This window comes from Sceloporus undulatus, chromosome 3, assembly GCF_019175285.1.
Source record: "Sceloporus undulatus isolate JIND9_A2432 ecotype Alabama chromosome 3, SceUnd_v1.1, whole genome shotgun sequence".
Lineage (NCBI taxonomy): Eukaryota > Metazoa > Chordata > Lepidosauria > Squamata > Phrynosomatidae > Sceloporus > Sceloporus undulatus.
Window position 1 is genome coordinate 158,710,024 of NC_056524.1, and position 21,608 is coordinate 158,731,631.

General features: G+C 38.9%; 1 protein-coding gene across 1 annotated transcript in view; it reads left to right on the forward strand.

Annotated features, from left to right (window-relative positions):
• Nucleotides 1-21,608, forward strand: part of NRG3 (neuregulin 3) — a 764,487-nt gene that overhangs the window by 632,996 nt on the left and 109,883 nt on the right. Inside the window, exon 4 of the mRNA XM_042461138.1 lies at nt 18,580-18,606. Coding sequence (XP_042317072.1) covers nt 18,580-18,606 — 27 coding nt within the window. The remainder of the gene's footprint in view (nt 1-18,579; nt 18,607-21,608) is intronic.

The following is a 21,608-nucleotide window of genomic DNA, read 5'->3' on the forward strand; positions in this document are numbered from 1 at the left end:
CCTTTTGTAATTATGCAATCAGGAAGTACTGTTTTGTAATGTCTTTTGCATTTTTTCTCAGCTATGGCATACCAACTGTGGCATGGTCTCCCTCTGGAGGCCCAACTTGCACCAACACTCTTGTCATTTAGACACCAAAGTAAAACATAGCTGTTCACTAAAGCCTTTCAGCCTTATTAATTCAACCCAAGACTGTTACTGGAAGTTGAATTGAATCAGAGCTTATTTGAGGTGTCCCCACGCTAACTTTGATCAAGGTTCTTGTGGTTCCTTTCATCTCGCAGCTGCCCATACATGCCTACAGCCTCTTTTAACCAATCCACAACACCCGTATCAGCCTCATTGAGCACCAGCCTTCTGAATGCCATCATCACTGTCACCATGATGAACATGAATTAGTACCCAACAGAGCAGCCACAGCAGTCTCCAAAGACCATTACTTATAGTTTTAAAAATGTTTTTAAAGTGTTTTAACTTATTGTATTGTTTAATATGTTTTACCTTAGTTATACTTTCTTATTGATTTTGACTTGTTTAACCTGTTTTAATGTCATGTGGAAATTGCCCTGAGATCTCCTGATAGAGGGCAGTGTACTAATATTTTAATAAATTAAAATATAATAATAATTATAAAATTCCAGACTCTGACCACAAGCTACATGACACCACCTTGACGCAGGAAAATTAGTACTTGCTTTTCTGGGGAAATGTCACCCAACTCACAGCACATGTAAATGTTTCTGTGTTTCCCCTAACCCTGTTTGTGGACACTCAATATGGTATTTGCCTGTGCAAGCACTTCCCCTTGCATGCTCATATCCTGTCTTGATCAAAAGAACTAACTCCCTACAATTTGTGTAGGGCATTGTGTTGTGTTGTTCTGCCTTCAAGTAATTTCCAAATGAAGACCACCTTAAGGTGAACCGCTCATAGGTTTCTTGGCAAGGTTCTTCAAGGCAACTTGCCATTGCCATCCTCTGAGGCTGAGAGACTGCAACTTGTCCATGGTCACCTAGTGGAATTTCATGGCTGAGCAGGGATATGAACCTTAGTCTCCAGAGTCACAGAACAATGCTCAACTTTATTAGTTATTGCACTTTACTCAAGAGGCTCTGAATTCTAGACAGAAGAAATGCTGACTTGGAATGCCAATCCATAATTACTTTTCATTTCAGGGAACCAAATGTCTGACTCTAAGAAATATTTAGAGAATTAACTAAGATTTCTCCAGGTAGTACCTTGAAGATGGCATTTAGCATAGTTCATCGATAATTGGCACTGACTATGGAAAAAGCTATTATTCCAGAAAGAAAGTTGTGATAACGATGATACATTTAATGCCTCTATACATCTCAACTGTCCTCAAAATAATAGGAATGTCCCAGGGAATCTCCTGCTTGTCCCATGAGACATGAGTTCAGAACTCCACAATGAGTATTCCTCCACCTCACTATAAAAGTTTCAAAGGTATTGAATATTGTCCCCTGAATTCACCTTCAACTGATCAAAAAGTAGGGGGCAATACTCTAGCAACTGATCAAAAGTGCATAGGAGAGCATACCCTCTTTGGCTATCTGGCTATTTCCTGTTGCCTTATTGGCAGAAACTCACTAAGAGCTTTATCACACTAGGGCAGATCCTGTGGGAAAACGGGAGTTAAATGCGATTTAAAGTACATTCTAATTTAAACCAAACTTGCAAATTCAGTTAGTTTATCACACTAGGGACTGCCCAAGTGTAATATTGCAAAGTTTCCAGACTCATATAAGCCAACTAACTTTATATCCTGTTAGGGGATCCAGTAGACCTGGCAAAGTTAATCCGAACACAAAGCAGAGAAAAATGACAGCTTTTTTTTTTACTTTTGGGTTGTTCCAAAAGTAAAAAGCTGCTGGTTTTCTCTGCTTTGTATTCGGATTAACTTCATGTTATTTCACGTTAACTATGATATTGTGTGATAAACATTGGGCATTTCTGGGTTTTCTTTGGTTTAAATTTAGTTTAACTCCCATTTTCCCATGGCAACTCACTATTGTGATAAACTAGTAAGCAAATTGGGCAGGGAAGGGATGCAAGAAGCAATTCCAATATTTTTTTTTCCAGCCTGCATGTGTGTATGTTCATTTTAAAAATGGAGTGAATACTGTGTACATTTATGTGTGAAAGAGACAGAGAGTGTATGTGAGGAAGAATGTGTGTTTATGTGTGTGTGAGAGATAGAGAACAGTATGTGTGTGTATTGCACATCTGTGTGTGTATGAAAGTGAGGGGAGTATGTGTTTCTGTGAGAGAGAGGAATGAAAGGTGGGTATGTTTGCAGGTCTGTTTGTGAGAGGAGATAGGAGTGCTTGCATTTATCTCTGTTAGGTCACAGGATATGTCTGTGCGCAAGAAAGAAAGAAATGGTATTTATGTTTTGTCTGTGTTTGTGTGTGTGAGAGAGACAGGAGTGTATGTCTATTTATGTATTTGTGTAAAATAGGAAATGTGTGTGTACACAAGAGAGAAAGGTGGGAGAGTCTTTTTTCCCAGAGCAATATTCTGTTTCTGTTAACAATGCACTCATACACATATCTACTTAGAAGTAAGCCTTGATGAGTTCTGTGAGGCCATGTCCACACAGGGCAAGTGTGACCCATCCTGACCCATCCTTCCAGAAATCAGTCCAAGTGACACATGGGCCAATCCTTGGTTCTGTTGCCAAGTGTTCGGACAATGTACGACCAGTTCAACAGCAGATCCATTATATACCACCCTTACAATATCCTATAAAAAGTCACCTTTTGTTCCAGATCTTCCCAGAAAATCTGGGAGCCCTCTTGAGCAATCAAGTCTGGATGGCTGTTTACAGTGTATCCCACTGTGCTACCCACTACCACCAGTGCAAGTCACCTCCTTTGAGGTAAGAATGAGGCTCCCAGCCATCTTTGTGCCTCAGTGGTGTCAGCAGACACCACAACAGGATGTGCATGTGAACACCCACTTGGCATCACTCCAGAGTGCCAGGTACTGAAGAGACATCAGGACAGCTTTGTGGCCAGAATGCTCCAAGCTGCTCCAAGAGTGTTCTGGTCCATGCAGGCATGGTCCATGGTCCCAGGCCAATGTAGTTTTAAAAAGACAGCTTAAAAGGATTTTTGAATGTCTTAATTTCATTTTGTTTTCTCTAATTATGTGCATTTTGACTGATTTCATTTATCTCCTGAAGCTCAAAATGTTGTGCATGATTTTTCTCCACTGTTCTTTATACTGAATAATAATCTTGTGAAATAGATACAGTTAAAAGGTTACAATTGGCTCAAGGTGACTACATGAGCTCTACAGAGAAATTGAGGCTTGATTGGTTATATAATGTTCATTGCACAGAGATTGTGAAAAACAAGCCTCACACAGTGACCATGAATCTGACTAAAGGCTACCACTTTGAGCAGGATTTAGTAAATACTGTTTGATTTTACAGTGATGTATAATGGAATACAGGAATTATTATCATGACTCATCCAAACACATATACTGTCCAATTTATTGATTTGGGCTTCTTTTGAGTTTTCCTAAATTCACTACACGAATCCAGAGATTTCTCTGCTTAAAACACTGCAGTTCTGTATACTCTTCCTCATAAATTACATTTGTATTTGACCACACAGCTGCATTTTGCTCAACAACACCCCCTTACAAATTCATAGCAAAGTGCCTATTTTCATCTATGAAATGTTGATGAGTATAGACCTCTAAATCTTAAACTCATCATAATATAGCTTCAAAGTAGAACCGGATTTTTTAAGTTTCTTTCTTACCAAAGTAGGAAAGAGTGTCAAGGTATAATTTCATAGTTGAATATTCACCTCTTATTGTAATATCCACTTCACATTTTGTTCCCAAGGAATTTGAAGTATAGCAATCACCAGTTAAGTAAAAACACTTGAAGAGAAAGAAAGCATGGGTGTTTGTATACACATACAAAGAACCATCTTCCCTATCTGAAGCCAACAGTATAAATATCTTATGTTCTGAATCTCATGCTAAATGAAGCTGTACTTGACCAGTGTGGATGTATACTGGTCTCAAACCCTACTCTCATTACCACACATCCATTCTAGCCTCATGTGCTAAACTGAAAAAGTTTGTTGCACTTAAAATAAAAGAATCTGGGGTGGGTTACATTGAGAAATTGAACTGAAAACCATTTTCAAAGAAGTAGCTGTGTTAACTTGGGCATGTAAACACATTGGGCGACCTTGGGCAAGTCACACGGTCTCACTCTCAGAGGACTACAAAGATGTTTATCAGACGAGCTCTTAAAGAGGTACTATTCCAGTGTGACTTCTCTAGCTGCCTCCTGTTGCATGCTGGGATTGGCAGTTTTGAGGAGGGGTATTTAGAATTCTCAGGCAGAGAAGTTCAGCTCCTTAAAACTGCCAATCCCAGCATGCAACAGGAGGCTGCTAGAGGAGTCACACTGCAATAGTACCTCTTTAAGAGCATAGTGTGATAAACATCATTGACAACGCCCCCTCCTCAAACAAATCTTGCCAGGAAAGTTGCATGAAAGGTTTGTCTTAGGGTCACCATAATCCAGAAATTACTTCAAGGCACACAACAACAACAATGTTCAAGCATCCTAATGCTGTTTTGGAGAATTTTCAAGCATGTAAGAAAATCCTTGCATGCTTTCATTTAAAGGAGCATCATACTCCCATAAGATTCCAGTGAATATGAGTCTTTATAAAAACAGTGTGGGTGCTTATATTTAAAATTGAGCCTTATATTGTGTTTTTTTTAAAGTGAGCATTTGCAATGTGGATTTCAAGGAGACCCATGCGTACCCCGGAAAGTGGTCCACCTCTGTGCTGGTTTCTTCAAATGACCACCACCGCTACAAAACCACTGTAATCTGTGGTGTGGTATACCACACACAGGTCTATGAATCTTGTGGTCCAATTTCTGTGATTTCCCTGTCACCTAAAACAGTATTCCCATTATGTTGTTTCTTTCCAGTAAATGCTTTGAATTAGATATTGGCCAAGATGGTGTATGTCACAGCATAGTGTAATAGTTATGGATGTGGAACTCTGCTACAGCTGGCCACTCAGCACCCCTTTGACTCAATACTGAGCTGCTGCAGCCATTCCCACAGCAATTCTATGGCTGATGGAGAGCTGATGGTGTGATTGGAGGAGCACCTGGGTATGTCCTTGTTTTGACCTTGTCTACCAGGAACCTCAGCAGATGGACATAGGTAGATACTTCTCTGACCCTCCGCACCCAGTTTCCACCATCTACAGTATGATTATGGGCAGAAGAGGCTGCAGTGGTTTAACAGTATGTCCAGGAGAGGTGGCTCTGGTTGTTGCAGAAGAACAATGAAAGAAAGACATGCAAGGCCATAAGGTGGACTTAAGGAACCATAGTACATTATGTAATATCTAGTCTCCTTATGAAACCATGCCATTATCAGTCTTTGGTTTTGAAAGTGGGAAGGATCTTGAAAAGCAGGGATTAATCTATTAACATGGCTTTTTATTACTCTAAAGTGATGGTTTTTAACAACCCAACCCAGTGGATGATGGCAAATGCACAGGATGGTGATTGCCACTTCTGTAAAAACCAGCTCTGCTCTGGTTTTCCATTAAACTTTGCTGGCTCCAGTGAACCCAAGACATCTTGGAATAGTGGTGCAGTGGTATCCCCACTTTATGAGGGAAAACAATCTAAATTTGGGGTCAAAAGATACACCGAGTAAAACACTCTAACTGCAAATGTCTTTTTTCAAGTTTTGTCTTATTCTAAGGCTTTGAGAGTGAGAGCAGAATACCGAACACTGATCTAGTTTCCCCTGTCTTAAGGGAAGCACACTGCCATCCATGCTTCTACCTTTTCACACTAGTTGATGACTTCTTTTCTCCTAAGATTAGTATTTTTAATGTCCCATTTAACGTCCCCTTGTTTTAGTCACTGTAAAGTGATTTCAAATATTGAATGGGATGGCGATTTTAGTTTTTTGTTGTGTATTGCATTTTATGCTGTGCTGGTGTATCTATTAATTTTCTCCAGTGTTATTGGGTTTTAGGTTTGTTTGTTTTTAGATTTTATTGTGTTTTATTATGCCTTTAAAAATATATTGTGCAACATCTTGAGAAAATAAATTATTTTTAATTAGGATGGAAAGAACCTGAGAGCTTAAAATACATATAGGAGAAAAGGAAACTAATTGATTAATTGATCCCTGAATAAAAAAAAAGGATGGGTGATCATTGAAGACCTGGCCAAAGTGTAAATCACATTAATAACCCAATGAGGACTGAGCTTGCTTAGTGGTCATGGAATGCTGACTAATGGAGGGAAACTGAAAAACCAGGAGAAAGAATGGTGTAAAGACTCTTGAAGAGAAGCTGTTGACACTACAGTATTGTGTTTGAAGTGCTAATTTATAGCCCTTCTGAAGGCAAACTGTGTATCTTGATGTATAAGACATTCCAAACTTTGAAAGAGCTTTGTTATATAGCTTCTAAACTGAGCAGACTGACTATCTGTCACATCTTGAACAGCACTATAAAACAGAAATTATTTGTTTAAACAAATGATTAAAGCTAGCAGAAGGAAACTGTAATCCATAGGACAAGCGGTTATTTACATCTGTAAAGTATCTGGAGAAACATAATTGACCATAGCTCTTTGTTTCAAAAGTTAGATATGACTTTTCAACTCTAGTTGTTCAACAATGAGCAGATTCACATGAGTTATGCTGCATCAACTGCAGGGAACAAAAATCAATAGTTTATTCTACTTTTTTGCACTGGATATACTTTTTAAAAGAGAAGTTTTTTATGAGAAGCTGTTCCAACCACTGTTGTTCCTTTGGTACTGGATGAATAGTGCTTGGGAACTGTGTTATGCAGCATCTGTTGGTACCAGCCTTAAAACATGGTGCAAATATAGTAGGTTTTTCTTCTGCTGCTGATTTTTTTTTTGTCTTTTAAGCAAAGAAAAAAATGTTTCAAACTACTGTAGGCCCAATCTGCATGACTGAAAATTGACCTTGTTGGCACAGAGAATTCAGTGTGGAATACAATTCAGCTGCATGGTGAGATGAAGCTGTTATGTGAGTGCTTTATCAACAGTTATCTTTGCTAATGGAAAAGGGAATAAGAATATAAAGAATGAGTAGAATCTGCAAGAAAATATTTTATGTGGAATGCTTCTATTCTCCATGCTATTCAACCCCCCCCTCCAAACACGGTCAGTCAGCATGGCATGTCCATTGAATGTCCTTCTTGGACTATTTTAGGGACTTAAACACACACATTCTTTTTCTGGAAGTAAATGTTTTTTATCTGTCAAGTTTTATGTTTTTCCATGTCTCCTGGAAACATACCATCGATACTCTCCTTTTGCATGTTTGAGTACATAAGAAATAATGCACTCTCCAAGACTGCAATTTGGATGTACAGGGGTACCCCGGGTTACGAATTTAATTCATTCCGCCGCCGCGTTCGTAACCCGAAAATCTTCGTAAGCTGAAAAAGCCATAGGCGCTAATAGCGAAAGCCGCGATTTCGTGCGAAAAAGCGCCGAAAAGCACCAAAAAAATTTTCGTAACCCGAAATAACCTTCGTAACCCGGAACAGTTTTTTTCAATGGATTTTTTTCGTAACCCGGAAATTTCGTAAGGCGGCGCATTCGTATCCCGGGGTACCACTGTATAATGATTGTTGGGTCAAATCAAGATACTTGTAAATGAGTGCTCCGTTTTCACAAATTGTCATCAATGGCCATCTGGAAGGTGACAACTGGGTACCAGATGTGGTAACTTTGCGTTGTTCTTTGCACCCAACATTGGATAACCAAGAGGTTACCTATGAACATTTTTCAAGTGCACCAACATTCCCTGATGAAGCTAAGACTATGATGTAGATCTTTTTCTTAGACTATTCTCACACAGTGTATTAACATACCATTGACAGTTGTGGTTCTACAAATTAATTTAAATATTAAGTTGGATGAAATGTTAGAATAGGAGAGCATTAAACACAAATAATTTACAGTTAGAAACCTGATAGGAATTAGTTTCATTACATTATGTTGAAAGATCAAAATATTAAGGATAGTACATTTCTTGTGAAATTCTTTGGGTTTTCCATGCCACCATGAGAGTAATAATCATTGTTGTATTCAAGTCTTTTACTCCAAGTTTCAAGTCAAGTCTCAGGTCTGTGAGCCAACTTTAACAGAAAAAAGGAGGCAGGGCATGTTTCTCAGAGGGGAATAGCAATATGTTAGGCAATGATCTTGAGATGGGGGCTGAAGTCTGTTCGGCAGCCTTTTCTTGCTGCACATTAAAGGGGCCTTTTAAGGCTTTTTAAATGCTTTGAAACAGTGGGACTTCAGCTCTCATAATTCCTGAATTTTTGCCAAATTGGCTGGGGCTTCTAGGAGCTGAAGTCTGAAAGAAATGGAAGACCAAAGGCAGGGAAGTACTGCTTTAGAAGGATCATTCCAACTCAAGCTTATTACCTAATACGTTTGTTATTCCTCTCCAAGAAATGTATCCCATGCTTGGGGGGGGGGGGTCTTTAATGCTGCTTGAAGTCAGCAAGTTGGTTGCTAAAAATATACTATTTATGTATTTATTTCATTTATATGCAACCTTTCTCCCCAAAGGGCCCCAAAGCAGCTCACGGATTAAAAAAAACATTACAATAAAATTTAAAACAGTTAAAATAATCTCAAAACAATATAAAATTACATTAAAATATAATAGATTTTAAAAGGCATGACAAATACACATAGTCGATTTAAAAACCACTGTGGCATGCTTATGTCTTAAAAGCTTGCTGAAGTAAAAACGTCTTAGCCTCCCATCGAAAGACAAGCAGGGAGGGGGCCAGTCTAGCCTCTGACAGAAGGTAGTTCCAAAAGGTGGGAGCAGCCACCAAGAAGGCTCGCTCTCATGTCCTCAGCAAGCGAGCCTGGAATGGTGGTGAAACTGAGAGAAAGCTTTCCCACAACGATCTTAGTGTTCTGACAGGTTCATTTGGGGAGATACGGTTCTTCAAATAATTTGGACCTAACCCATATAAGACTTTATAGGTCATGACCAGCACTTTGCATTGTGCCCATAAATGAACCAGTAGCCAGTAAAGCTGTTCCAACAATGGAGTTATATGATCCCTATAACTGGCTCTAGTCAGCATTCTGGTCACAGCATTCTTGACCTGCTGAAGTTTCCAAACAATTTCCAAAGGCAGCCCGATGTAGAGTGTGTTACCTTAGTCCAAACGGGATGTAATCAAGGCATGTGTCACCATAGCGATATCTGGCATCTCCAGAAATGGGTGCAGCTGGTGCACAAGTTTTAGCTGTGCAAATGCACTCCTGGCCACTCCTGAAACCTGGGCATCCAGACACAGAGTTGAATCCAGGAGAACACCCAAACTGAGAACTTGTGATTTCAGGGGGAGTATAACACCATCCAGCACAGGCAAGGTCCCTATTCCCTGATTTGCCTTACAACTGACCAGGAGCACCTCTGTCTTATCTGGATTAAGTTTCAATTTCTTTGCCCTCATCCAGTCCATTACTGACAGCAGACATTGGTTCAATACAGTGACATCTTCCTTGGAATTAGATGGGAGGAGATACAGTTCGGTGTCATCCACATACTGGGGACACCTCACCCCAAAACTCTGGATGACCTATCCCAACGGTTTCATATAGATGTTAAATAATGGGGGGGGGGGGGGAGGACAGAACCCTGAGGAACTAACAGGCCAACTTCCAGAGGGTTGAACAGGAGTCCCCCAATACTTCTTTCTGAGTTTGCCCCTCCAAGAAAGACTGGAACCACTGCTTAACAGTGCCCCCAATTTTCATCTCAGAGAGGGGCCCAGAAGGATTCCGTTGTCAATGGTATCGAAAGCCTCTAAGAGTTCCAACAGGAGCAAGAGAGACACACTCCCCCTGTCCAGCTACTTGCATAGGTTATCCAGTAAGGCGACCAAAGCTGTCTCCATCCCATAGCAAGGTCTGAAGCCACATACAAGTCACAAGTCAAGTCAACCTAGTACATCATTTATTGCTGTATCAAGTCCAAGTCAAGAAATTGAAGTGACTTGAGACTGACTTGAGTCTGAGTCAATCACCTCAAGTCAGCGTCACTGGTAATAATATCTATAGTACATATCTATATTGTATTGTATATTATGCATAGTGCACTATATTTACATTATGTGTGTGTGTGTGTGTGTGTGTGTCCTTGCTTGTATTACTATGTTTTGAGTATTTTGAAATGGCCCTTGGGCTATTCAATAAACCTACTGACTGACTGGTAATAATAGTCCTTATAGATGGGCTTGCCTTCTGCAGCTTTGAGCTTACACGGAAGGCAAGCCCCAGCAGAAATAATAGGGTGCGTACTTGCACCGTGTGCCCCGTGCACTGCTATGAGCATGAACCCCATTATTTTCTATGGGGCTTGAGTAGATGCTCTTTTCCTCATACACGGAGGTGTCCGGAATGGATCCCCCGCATATGGGGAAGGTGGACTGTACAGATAAGAAGCATTAAAAGCAAGACTAAAAACACTTCACTTTAGAAGCTGTAGAGACAAAGGCAAAAAGTGCTGGCCTGTGGGCAGGGGCAGGGCTGAGTATCCCCACGATCAATGCGCTAATATATATAATTTATTTCCCTTTCAAACTGCTATCTATCTAGCATATTCTCTTATAGCTTCACATTGGCAAACTGAGATTGATTGATTTAGATAGGCTTTTGGCTAACTTTTTACTGCAGTTGTAAATGCTATTTGTTGAACTGACTTTTAGATGTTGTTGTTTAAATTGTTTTCTTGACATTTTGCCCCAACGTTTACATTTGGATTACGCTGTATTTTATTGCAAGCTACCATAAAGCAGTAAAGCACAAATTTCAGAAGCAAATGTGTAACTAGTGCCTAAATTTGCTTGATTTATACCTGTCAAGTACAAATTTCATAAACAAAGGAGTAATTATTGTCTGAATTTACCTCCTTTTGTACTTCTCACTTCCTGTCCTCTTTTTATGTCATGTTTATTAGACTGGAATCTTGAATGCAGGGTTTGTGTTGTATTCTTAGATATCGATGCATTGTCTCAAAATAATACAAGAGCAACAGCAGTAGCAATGAAAAAAGCAAATTCTATCAAACATCAACAGTCAGTCATTGACCATTTATACAAAATATTTTTATTATTAAGAACCAGCACAAAAACAAGTCATGCCAAACTAATCTTATCTTTTTTTATTGATAGAATTACAGGCTTGGTAAGAGAGCCAGCGTGGTGTAGTGGTTTGAACATTGGCTTATGGCTCTAGAGATCAGGGCTGTAATCTCCACTTGTTCATGGAAACCCCCCAGATGATCTTGATCAAGCGACCCTCTCTGAGCCTCAGAGCAAGACAATGGTAAACTTCCTCTGAACAAATCTTGCAAAGAAAAGTTCATGATAGGTTTGCTTTAGGCTTGCCATAAGTTGGAAATGACTTGAAGGCACACAACCACAAGCTTGGTCAATCAAGAGAATGCTGTGAATGTGGTATATCTTGATTTCAGCCAGGCTTTTGACAGTGTTTTTGATATTCTCGCAGACAAGCTGATAAACTGTAGGATGGACAGTGCTACAGTTAGGCAGATTGGTAATTGGTTTACCAACTGAGCCTAGAGATTGCGCAACAAAGATTCCTCTTCATTTTGGAGAGAGGTGACTAGAGGGGTGCTTTGTGGTTCTGTCCTGGACTTGATGTTGTTTAACAATTTAGATGACAGACTAGAAGGCATGTTGTTGATTTGCAAATCACACCAATATTTGGGGCAGGGCATACCTAATTCATCTGAGGAGAGGATCAGAATTTAAATTGACATTGATAGATTGGAGAGCTGGACCAAAACTAACAAAATGAATTTCAACAGAAGTAAATGTAAGGCACTACACCTAGGCAGGGAAAAATAGCAGTAGTAGCTTCCTTTCATTTCACATTTCAAATGAAACGCACAAATACAGGATAGGCGACATCTGGCTTGAAAGCTGTACATGTGAAAAGAATCTATGGGTCTTATTAGACCCAAGATGAACATGAATCAACAGTGTGATGCAGAAGTAAAAAAAAAAAAAGAATTGTAATTCTGGGCTACAACAGATCTTTTCTGGTTTAGTCAGACCTCATCTGGAATATTGTGTCCAGTTCTAGGTACCAGAGTTCAACTATACCAACAAGCTAGACCATAGAAGATGCACAGTCTTTCTGCCTGGCCCCAGAGTGGACTGAAACTTTGGGGGAACAAAATTCTGATCAGGTGTTATCACATGCCTCCAGGTTCAGACCGGCGGCATCACAGTCCAATTTTAGCCATCCTGTCTCAAATTTTTCCTAATCGCGTCCTTTATGAAGGACGGGATTAGGATGGATTAGGGATTGGATGGCTAAAACCAGGTTGCAATGTTGCCAGTCTGAGCATGGAGGCATGCAATAACACCCGATCTGAAAAAAAAATCTCAAAGTTTCATTCCACTCCAGGGCTGGGCAGAAAGCCTGTGCAATAATCTTCATAGCTAGAAAAAAGTGACCAATATGATAAAATATATGGAAACTAAACATTAAGAAGAATGACTTAGGAAGCTTGGTATACATAGCTTAGGAAAGAGAAGACTGAGAAGTAATTAGAACTATCTTTAAATATGTGAAGGGATATTATGTAGAAGATGGAGCAAGATTGTTGTTGTTGTTGTTCCAGAGACTAGACTGTGAATCAATGGATTCAAAATGTAACTAAACATCAGGAAAGACCTCTTTAGTATATTAACTATGTGACCATGCAATTGACTTTTTGGTGCATGGTAGACTGCAGATCTTTAGACAGAGGCTGGATGGCCATCATTTCAGGGATCTTTTAGTTGTTTATTTCTACATGGCAAGGGTTAGACTAGATGGTTCCTGTGACCCTTTCCAGTTCTAACTTTCTATGGTTCTGTGATGCTAAGACCATCTTAAATGTATGTATGGTTCCTTTCTCCATAAATCATGAGCAAACTAATATTTTCAACTTTTGGTGACTGGAGAACACTTCCCCACTCCTCCTACATGTTCCATAGTTTTAAGACAAAATTATTCTTTCATTGTTGAATCCCACAGATATTTGCAGCATTCTTCAACATATGGAAAATTAATAATTTCTTTTTTAAAAGGACAACACTATTACTCTGTCTTACCTTAGTTGATTGGTTTTTTGAAAGAGATGACCAATTGTCACTGAAAAGCCTTGTTATGTCTTCAGTGTATTTGACTTTCTTTTTAAAAGAAAATGTTTTTCTCTGCTTGTCTGCATACACTTTAAAAAGAGGAATGTGGCTTAATTTCATTTCTCATTTCCTGGCAATCAGATAAATGTGTTTGATCTTGACTATAATTTTGGAAAGCTGGCATACTTTTTGCATCTCAATCAGGTTTACAGAAAACAAACCATGCAATGTATATTCTGTGGCTAGGAGGATATTTTGCCTTTCACCAACACATCCTAAGTCAGCGTAATATAGCATAATGTAATTATTTTATCTGCAAAGTATGTTCAGTGTGTAAGATAGTGATTCACATTTCCAGAAGGAACCTTTCATAGTTTCTGAAGAATGTTTAGTGAAATTGTTATGAGCCAATAGCTTCCAATGTTGCATCTGTTTATTTTTCTATATATTTGAAGCTGAAATACCGATTTAAAAATCTCCAGAATTTTGGCACACAGTTCCAAAAGAGGGTAGTAGTGGTTAGTTCCTGAAATCGGTGAATTGACATCCCTGCAGACAAGCATATGGCCTTGAGTCTATATTTTGATTCAGTGTGTGAATCCCAGTCCTCTATACTTCTTATATTTTCAGCCTGGGCACCTGTCTTTTGTGCCATTTTTGAACTTATCATGACCTATCCCTTCAGGTGGCCAATTTTGGAAGACCTAAGGGTCATTTATGGAAAGTTCTACAGGCTGTGCTATACCTGAAAAGTATTAAAACCCTCATCCAAAATAACAAAAAAATAAGTAAACCAAAAGTGGCCACAGTTTCTGGAAATCTATATGAGCAGACAATTGGCTCTGAATACTTGAGATCATCTTAGAGCTCCTGCTTGCGAGAGCAATATCCTCATCCATATAATTCTTTGTAAAGTCTAGTAATTAGTATTTAAAGTTCCAACAATCTCTTTATTCAAAATAAGACTTATTTTTAGCTACCTGGGAGAGCATAGGACATTCTGAAGCCTCTAAACATGGTTGAACAATTGTCTTCAATACTTGAGAGAGGATTATAGTGTTTGTAGTATTGCTCTCAAGATGTACTCTGCACTTCTGATTTTTCAAAGGAAATTTAAATTTAAATTAAAGGCACAGCTATAATTAAAGTCCAGTCACTCACAAGGACACTTACCCACTAATATGAAGTACAGAATAAACCAGAGAATAATAATAATAATAATAATAACAACAACAACAACAACAACAACAAATACATGAGATATATGTAAAACAATACAAATTAATACATGAAGGGAGAGGGGAACATCCTCTCTATTTTGTGGCATTTGAAGTAATCAAGAACTCTTAAGGTACCACTGTCCCAAATTTCAACCTTCTAGATTAGTTACAGTTGACACATGGCCTGTGGACTTTATTCAGCCCCTGAATCATTTTTGTGACCCCACAAGGATCCCCACAGCCAAGGCTTCCCATACTGCATTGCTAGGGTGGCAGTGACACAATGATTGTTCAAATGTCACTTCAACTTTAATACATGGTGTACACTCCCTTGGACGATTTCTGGAAGCATTAACTGTTTCCCAATAAATATGCTGGCTTCTTGTTTTAATGCCCATTTCCACAATAAGCTCACCAAAAGGCAGTTCATGCTTTCCTGCCAGCTCTTGCTAGTCAGGGGATATGGCAATGCAGAGCCAGGAAGAAAAAGTCAAAGCATTTTGGTGGTTGGACATAGCAAAATAAATCCAGAAGCTGTTGTACATACCACCTTGCCCAGTGGGTTTGGAATCCCATGTGATTTTATCTACAATGCACCTAATGAAGAGTTTCTTGAAGCCCTATGCTACTGCTGAAGCTGGTAGAAGACTTAACACTAGCCTTTGAAAAGTTCCCCATCACCTGCCCTGTGCCACAGCTAAACTCATGAGTCAAAATACAAACACACCCATGTCTTGATCAAAATGGTACAGTGGGCCTATGTACATGACCTCGCTACCTGTCATCTCTCCAAAATCCTTTCCCTATAATACTAGTGGATTGACATTTAATGAGTGCAACACATATACAGACACTGTCATGCTGACTCCTAAAACCAACTGAAGATGGATGGATGGTGATGACGCCTCAGGCATTGAAACTACTTCAGATACAAAATTTACATTTTCCTTTCCTCCATTGCTGCTTGACCTGAATTTTGTCTTCCCGTATGGAAAAATGGAGAGACACAAATTCCCTTAGACTTTAGTCATTGTCTTGAGACTTGGCAAATTTCATGCTGAAGGTTATACATACTGAGTGAAGGAGAGAGCCAGTGTGCTCTAGTGGTTTCAAATTTTGAACTTGGACTCTGGGAGACCAGCGTTTGTGTTACTATTTAGCCATGGGAATCTGCTGGGTGAGTTTGAGCAAGTCACATTCTCATCCTTAGAGGTAGGTAAGAACAATTAATCTCTCAATAATTTTTGCTAACTAAATTATGATAGGGCCACCATAAATTGAGGTTGACTTGAAGACTTATAACAACAACAAGCATTTCAAGTGCTGCAGAAGAATACCAGCTATCTTGGAAGAGATTTTATATCCCTCTTTTGACATATGGGATTATCACATGAAGCATTTACCATGCTGGAATCATTGCCCAAACACTTCAGAAGTGCAGAGGTGGGATAGCCAGTTGCGTTTCTGAAGCATCACTGAAGCGCATCCCATTCTTCTCTCATTGACAAATCATTCGCGGATCAGCCATTTCTGTAATAACAGGAACTTCTATTATTACAAAAATGGATGCTCTGCAAACAATTTGTCGATGAGAGAAGAGCGGGACACTGCAATGACACTTCAGAAGCACAACCAGCTATCCCACTTCCATGCTTCTAAAACATTTGGGCAATGATTCCAGCACAGTAAGTGTCTTGTGTTATAATCCCCAGAGATCTGAACTATGCTTTGGGTTGCTTGGACACAAAATTTCACTTTGGGAAGTGTTGAAATACTTTAACTATAATGAACTTAACTTCAAATTCCACATTTCACAGAAGTACTCATAACCCATTTTTAAATCTATTTATCAATTATGGCACCTTGTGTTGAATCAGGCAGGCAAAACAATTCCTTTTATTTTATTCCACATTTGAATTATGTAATGTAATATTTGATCAAACCTGAACTGAAATTAAATTCCCATTCATCTCTAATTGTTTTCCAGTGTTTCATATTTTTGGAACTATATAAGTACTTTGTTCATTTGGAAATCCACTTTGTGTACATTTTTCATAGTTTCCAAGGAATCTGCAATTTTTATTGTGTTATGTTTTAATGTGTTTTAACTATTTTGAATTTGTGTTTTTATATCTGTAATGACTGGGCCTCCAGTCATTTGAAGATTTCTATCAGGCAATAAAGAGTTAAGCTGGGAGGGAGGTACATGCAAATGAGTAATTATCTCACAACTGACAGAAGGCTCACTTGGCCAATCAGTGAGCAGGAGTGGAAGCTTCCAACAGAGGGATATAAAAGGCCTCTGAGATCAGTTGGAGGAGCTTCTTCAGTGGGGAGTCTGGAGTGAGAGTATCTGACTTGATGTGGCTCTTGCCGGTTGGGAAAAGCTGTTGAGCCTGTGTCCAGAAAGTATACTTCAGGAAGGTAGTTTGTGCTAGGCCAAAGCCAGTAACTACATCTTAAGCCAATATAGGCCAGAAGATTCCATCTCTGCATCAGTACTTAGGAATGTGTGAGTTAGAACAGTTAGGCCTTATTATTGTTTCTGTTGGCTTGTTTGAAATGAATGTCTGATAACTATATGTATTGTACCTGCAAGGTCAAAAGACCTTGTATGATTTATATTATTTTTGTTAATAGAATAAATATTTTCTTTAAAAGTATCTACTATTCCTACACTTCTTTACATATGCCTTAGTTTGGTTACCGCTTGCTTAGTTTAGAAAGGGAAGGGAACTATAAATCCGTAACAAGTCACAGTGTGTGTTAAGGAAAGGTTATTATAAATTCATTGGATGGTGGCAGCATGATTTGAAGTTGTCCAAGAGTCTCATTCAACTTCTCAGGGAGTGTGAACCGAGAACAGGAGATTCAGAGAAGAATAAAGGATCTGCTGGGAATAAGTGCCAAAACAGGGCCACTGTTTAGGTTGTTTGGACCACAGGGATCATCACAATACCAAAATGTTGTTTACTTATTTTTAAATTTTTGTATTAATTTTTGTTTTTAGATGTACTTTGTTTTAATCCATTGCAAGCTACCTTGAATCCTGTTGAGGTTGAATCTATGCTTAGGGGTGAAACAGATGGCCATTGGAGCTGCCTCATTTAGGCTGGACTGGGGGAGCAGCAAACAGGTGCACAGCCCCAGTCCAGCCAGCTTCCACCCCAAATAGAAGCAGAAAAGATCTGCTCCTATTTGAGGAGGAAAAAAGCCACTCCTTTGCCTCTGGAGATGGCTTTTCACCAGGTCTGGGGCATGGGGCATCTAAATGCCATGCCTCCAAGCTGGATAGAAGCTGGCCAGTGGGTAATCACCAGTGCAGCCTTTATCTGGTTTGGGACCATGACACATGTCTAAATGCCACACCCCCAAGCCAGCAAAAAGCTGGCTTTACCAAGCTCTCTGTTTCAGGCCATAGTCATGCTTAGAGCAGATCCACTGAAATGGGACAAAGTAGGGAGGATTGTTCTATGTCCTGTTATTTAAATAGATTTACTTTTAATAGAACTCCCTTCTTTGGGCAATTAAAATGAACTCCTCATCACTGCATTTAAAGAAAGGCCAGTAAAGGGTACTTTGCTGTGTTTTAAAAAAAAAATTGAATATATATTTCAGTTTATTGTTAATGTTGTTGATAGTTAAATTGGATTTTAATGACAATCTTTTGTATGTTTGAATTCATATTGTATGTGGTTTAGACTGTATGCTGATTTGTTTCTCAGTTCTGGAGGAATAAGATCTAAATAATGCTACCTCCGCCACCTTAAGTATGATAACATCTGATCCAAACTGTGGTGTTAGAAGTATCCTTTGAACTCTCTACTTGGAGTGAGAGGTATACAAATGTCCTGTGTTCAGATTTTTTTTTCTGTAAATGGGATGGATTTTGACTCTGAATATACCATACTTCAATATTTTTTAGATCATGGGGAAGGACACTAGCAATTGTAATACTGTTGTGCTACTATGTGAGATTTGAGCATCTGGCTATACAATAACTTTCTCCCTCAATAAATACAGTTTCTTATTAATATTTTTCTTCTTTTCTTTTCTCCTTCATTTACATGCTTCCCTTGATGTAGCTCATCATTTAGGAATTGAATTCATGGGTAAGCTTTCACTCTCTATTTTTTCAATTGTTCTTGTTTTTATTAAAATTCTCAACAGTATTTTGTTATATACTAAGTCTGTCAAACAATTTCAGTCACTTTATTGGATTCCAAATGAGACTATGCTTTATCACAATAGGACACAAAACAGCAACACTACAAATGTTTTATATTATGTTAATATTGTGTTAATATTTTAAATGTTTGTGAAAATATCTCTTTTTTAGTTGTTAAAGAAACAATTGTTAACATGTATCTCAGGATTGAGCTGAGAAAAGTCTACTTCATTTTCACCTCTCCTGTCATTTTTCAGTTCAAGGTGCTTTCTTATCTATTTCTTGAAGACAGAGGAATGATACAGAGACCCTATTGTCACAAAAAACTTTTTGTTTGATTTTTTTAATCACATAATCCTGAAAATTTAAATGGCTAAAGAGCTTGGTTTCATCAGAATCATTGTTCTTAAGGGTTTCTTTGCCTTGGTAGCCTGTAAATGTTGTTATCTGTACCTCTGCAATTGTGAAGAGGCCTAGTTAAGGTCACCTTAGATATTGCCATACAATTTGGTTGTTAGAAGGCAGCTCTGAAAAATTCCAAGTGCATCTCCCTTAGAAGGTTCAAGGCCTTTGGTGTCATGATTGGTTAGTTTGGTTGCTCAAGGAAAAGGGGGAATATTAAACCTTCCCTTTTGCCCATCTGCCTATTTTTATGATGTATAATGGTTGTATATTCACTCTAATCTTCAAATGTGGAGACTTGACATCTATACATCTATACATGCCTATATTCCTGTAGGCTGAAATCCTATCTATAGTATTCATATCTATAGTAAGATCAGCTATGTTTTTATCATTTTTGCCTGTTGTAATGTATCTACTAAATGAAAAAGCTTTACATAGCTTTCAGCATACGCTGAAAGCTGCACGGGGAGAAGGGGCAGTGCATCCCATAGGGATGGATGGGGCATGCTCCTGTGGTGTACGCATGCCACCATGCCGCCATATGCACGACCCCCATTCATTTAAATGGGGGTTGAGCATAGGTGGTATTTGCTTTATGCAGGGAAGTCCGGAACGGATCCCCCTCATAAAGCAAAGGTGCACTGTACAAATAACTGTCCCACCACCACCACCACCACGTTGTGAAAATAAATCTGGGGCTGCTTTGGAGACTAAATCTAGTTTTGCTCACATATTTCTGTGTCTAGGGTCCTAGATTAGTGGCCCTGGTTCTTAGGATCTTGACTATAGACCAGTTTCACCCTTGGTTCTTAGAACCTGAGGAGTACTCATTATAGGTCTGGATTTTAATTTAGCTTGGAATGAATTGGTCTAATGGGGTGGCAAGAGTCTTCCTTGTTGGTTCATTGTTGACCCTTTGTGATTGGTATGTTACTGTAAGACACATAGATTGATGACTTTGAGAACCCTGGTATCAGATCAGATACTTTTACTGTAACATCCAGATTTACCTCTTTAGCCTGAAACAGATGGCCACAAAGGCACCCTCTGCCACTGTCCCAAGTAGGAGTGGAAAAGATCCGCTCCTTTTGGGGCTGGTTTTGGGCCATGTTAGGTGGCCCTTGTGCAACCCCCGGGTGGCTTCCATGTGCTTCAGTGGTGTGAGTTGTCAAAACGCCACACCTTGAAACCACCCCCATCTGATTGGTTGGCAGCTTCTGAGCATCTTGAGGAGTGCGCTGTAAAAACTCAATGCCCCTAAGCCATCCAGAAGCTGGATTTTCTGGTCAGGCCCTTTGTTTTGTTCAAGCTGCTTGGGGAGGGACATTTTGAGCTGAAAATAATTAGAGAGCTAACCAGTCTTTTTCTGTGTATCCTTCTTCCATGCTGACATAGGCTATAGCAAGCTGTTTTAGGTTAAACACAAGGTACTGCAGAAAAAGATATAACTTTACCCTTATTTTGAGCCTTTAAAAGTCCCTTTGAAGATAAATAAGAGGCACTATTGTCAAATAAAACCCTTTATTTTATAATAGAAGGAGAATTTGAAACACAGCATGCCCTTTGTGGTCATCACCTCCAATGCAGTTTTGATATTCTTGGCCACTATAGTCAGCAGTAAATTTTTAACATGGAACATGTTTTAAAAGGATGGAAACAATGTTTCCACATTGTTCTCTACAGAGATATGTTCCTCAAAGTGCATTTGCCATTTTAGGTTTATCCAGTTCACCCACAAAAAGGACACAGAGAACTGGGAAGAAAGCAGATTTCAAGTTATATTTTCAAGTTGTTTGCGTTAGTATCCGAAGTAATGATAGATAATTCTGCAATAAGGTCTCCAAAGATGAAGTAATCCATAGCAATGCTGATCTTTAAAGTAAAAGGATCAAAATGTGAACTCCCCCTTTACAAATTAGGAGTGCCTAATTTACAGTTGATCCCATTCTCCTTTGAGTTTGAGACCAACTTAAAAGCATGGAAAAAGAATTTTACTTCCTTCCCAACCACTATTAGTCCTCCCTTGGCAGACTCCAATACAAACAAACTCCTTATCTTGTAAGGTAGAGAGATTATCATACATGGGGAAGGCTGATAAATATGTAATTTTTTGAGACTATTCCTTGCCTAATTTTGCTGCTGTTGTTTTGTTGAGAGGGAAGAACTAACAAGGACAGAATACAAAAATTATCTATCTATCTATCTATCCATCCATCCATCCATCCATCCATCCATCCATCCATCTATCTAAAACTCATTTTTTATAAGTAAGTGAAAAATCAAGATGATGTTTGTTGTAATGCAAGCCAAAGTGGGTTATTATCAAGGTTACACACCAGAACTTTAAAAAACTGGAAAGTCAGAAAAAGAGTATGGCCAGAACTCAGGAAGGCAGTTTTGAATACCTAACTACCTTTGTTACATAGCTGTGTAGTGTCTAGTGGCCCACACACCTTCAATTCTCATTTATGGGGCAGCAACCATTGTGAGCAACAGGAGTCTATTCCTCTGTTGAATAAGAAGCAGTTTTACTGTCATTTT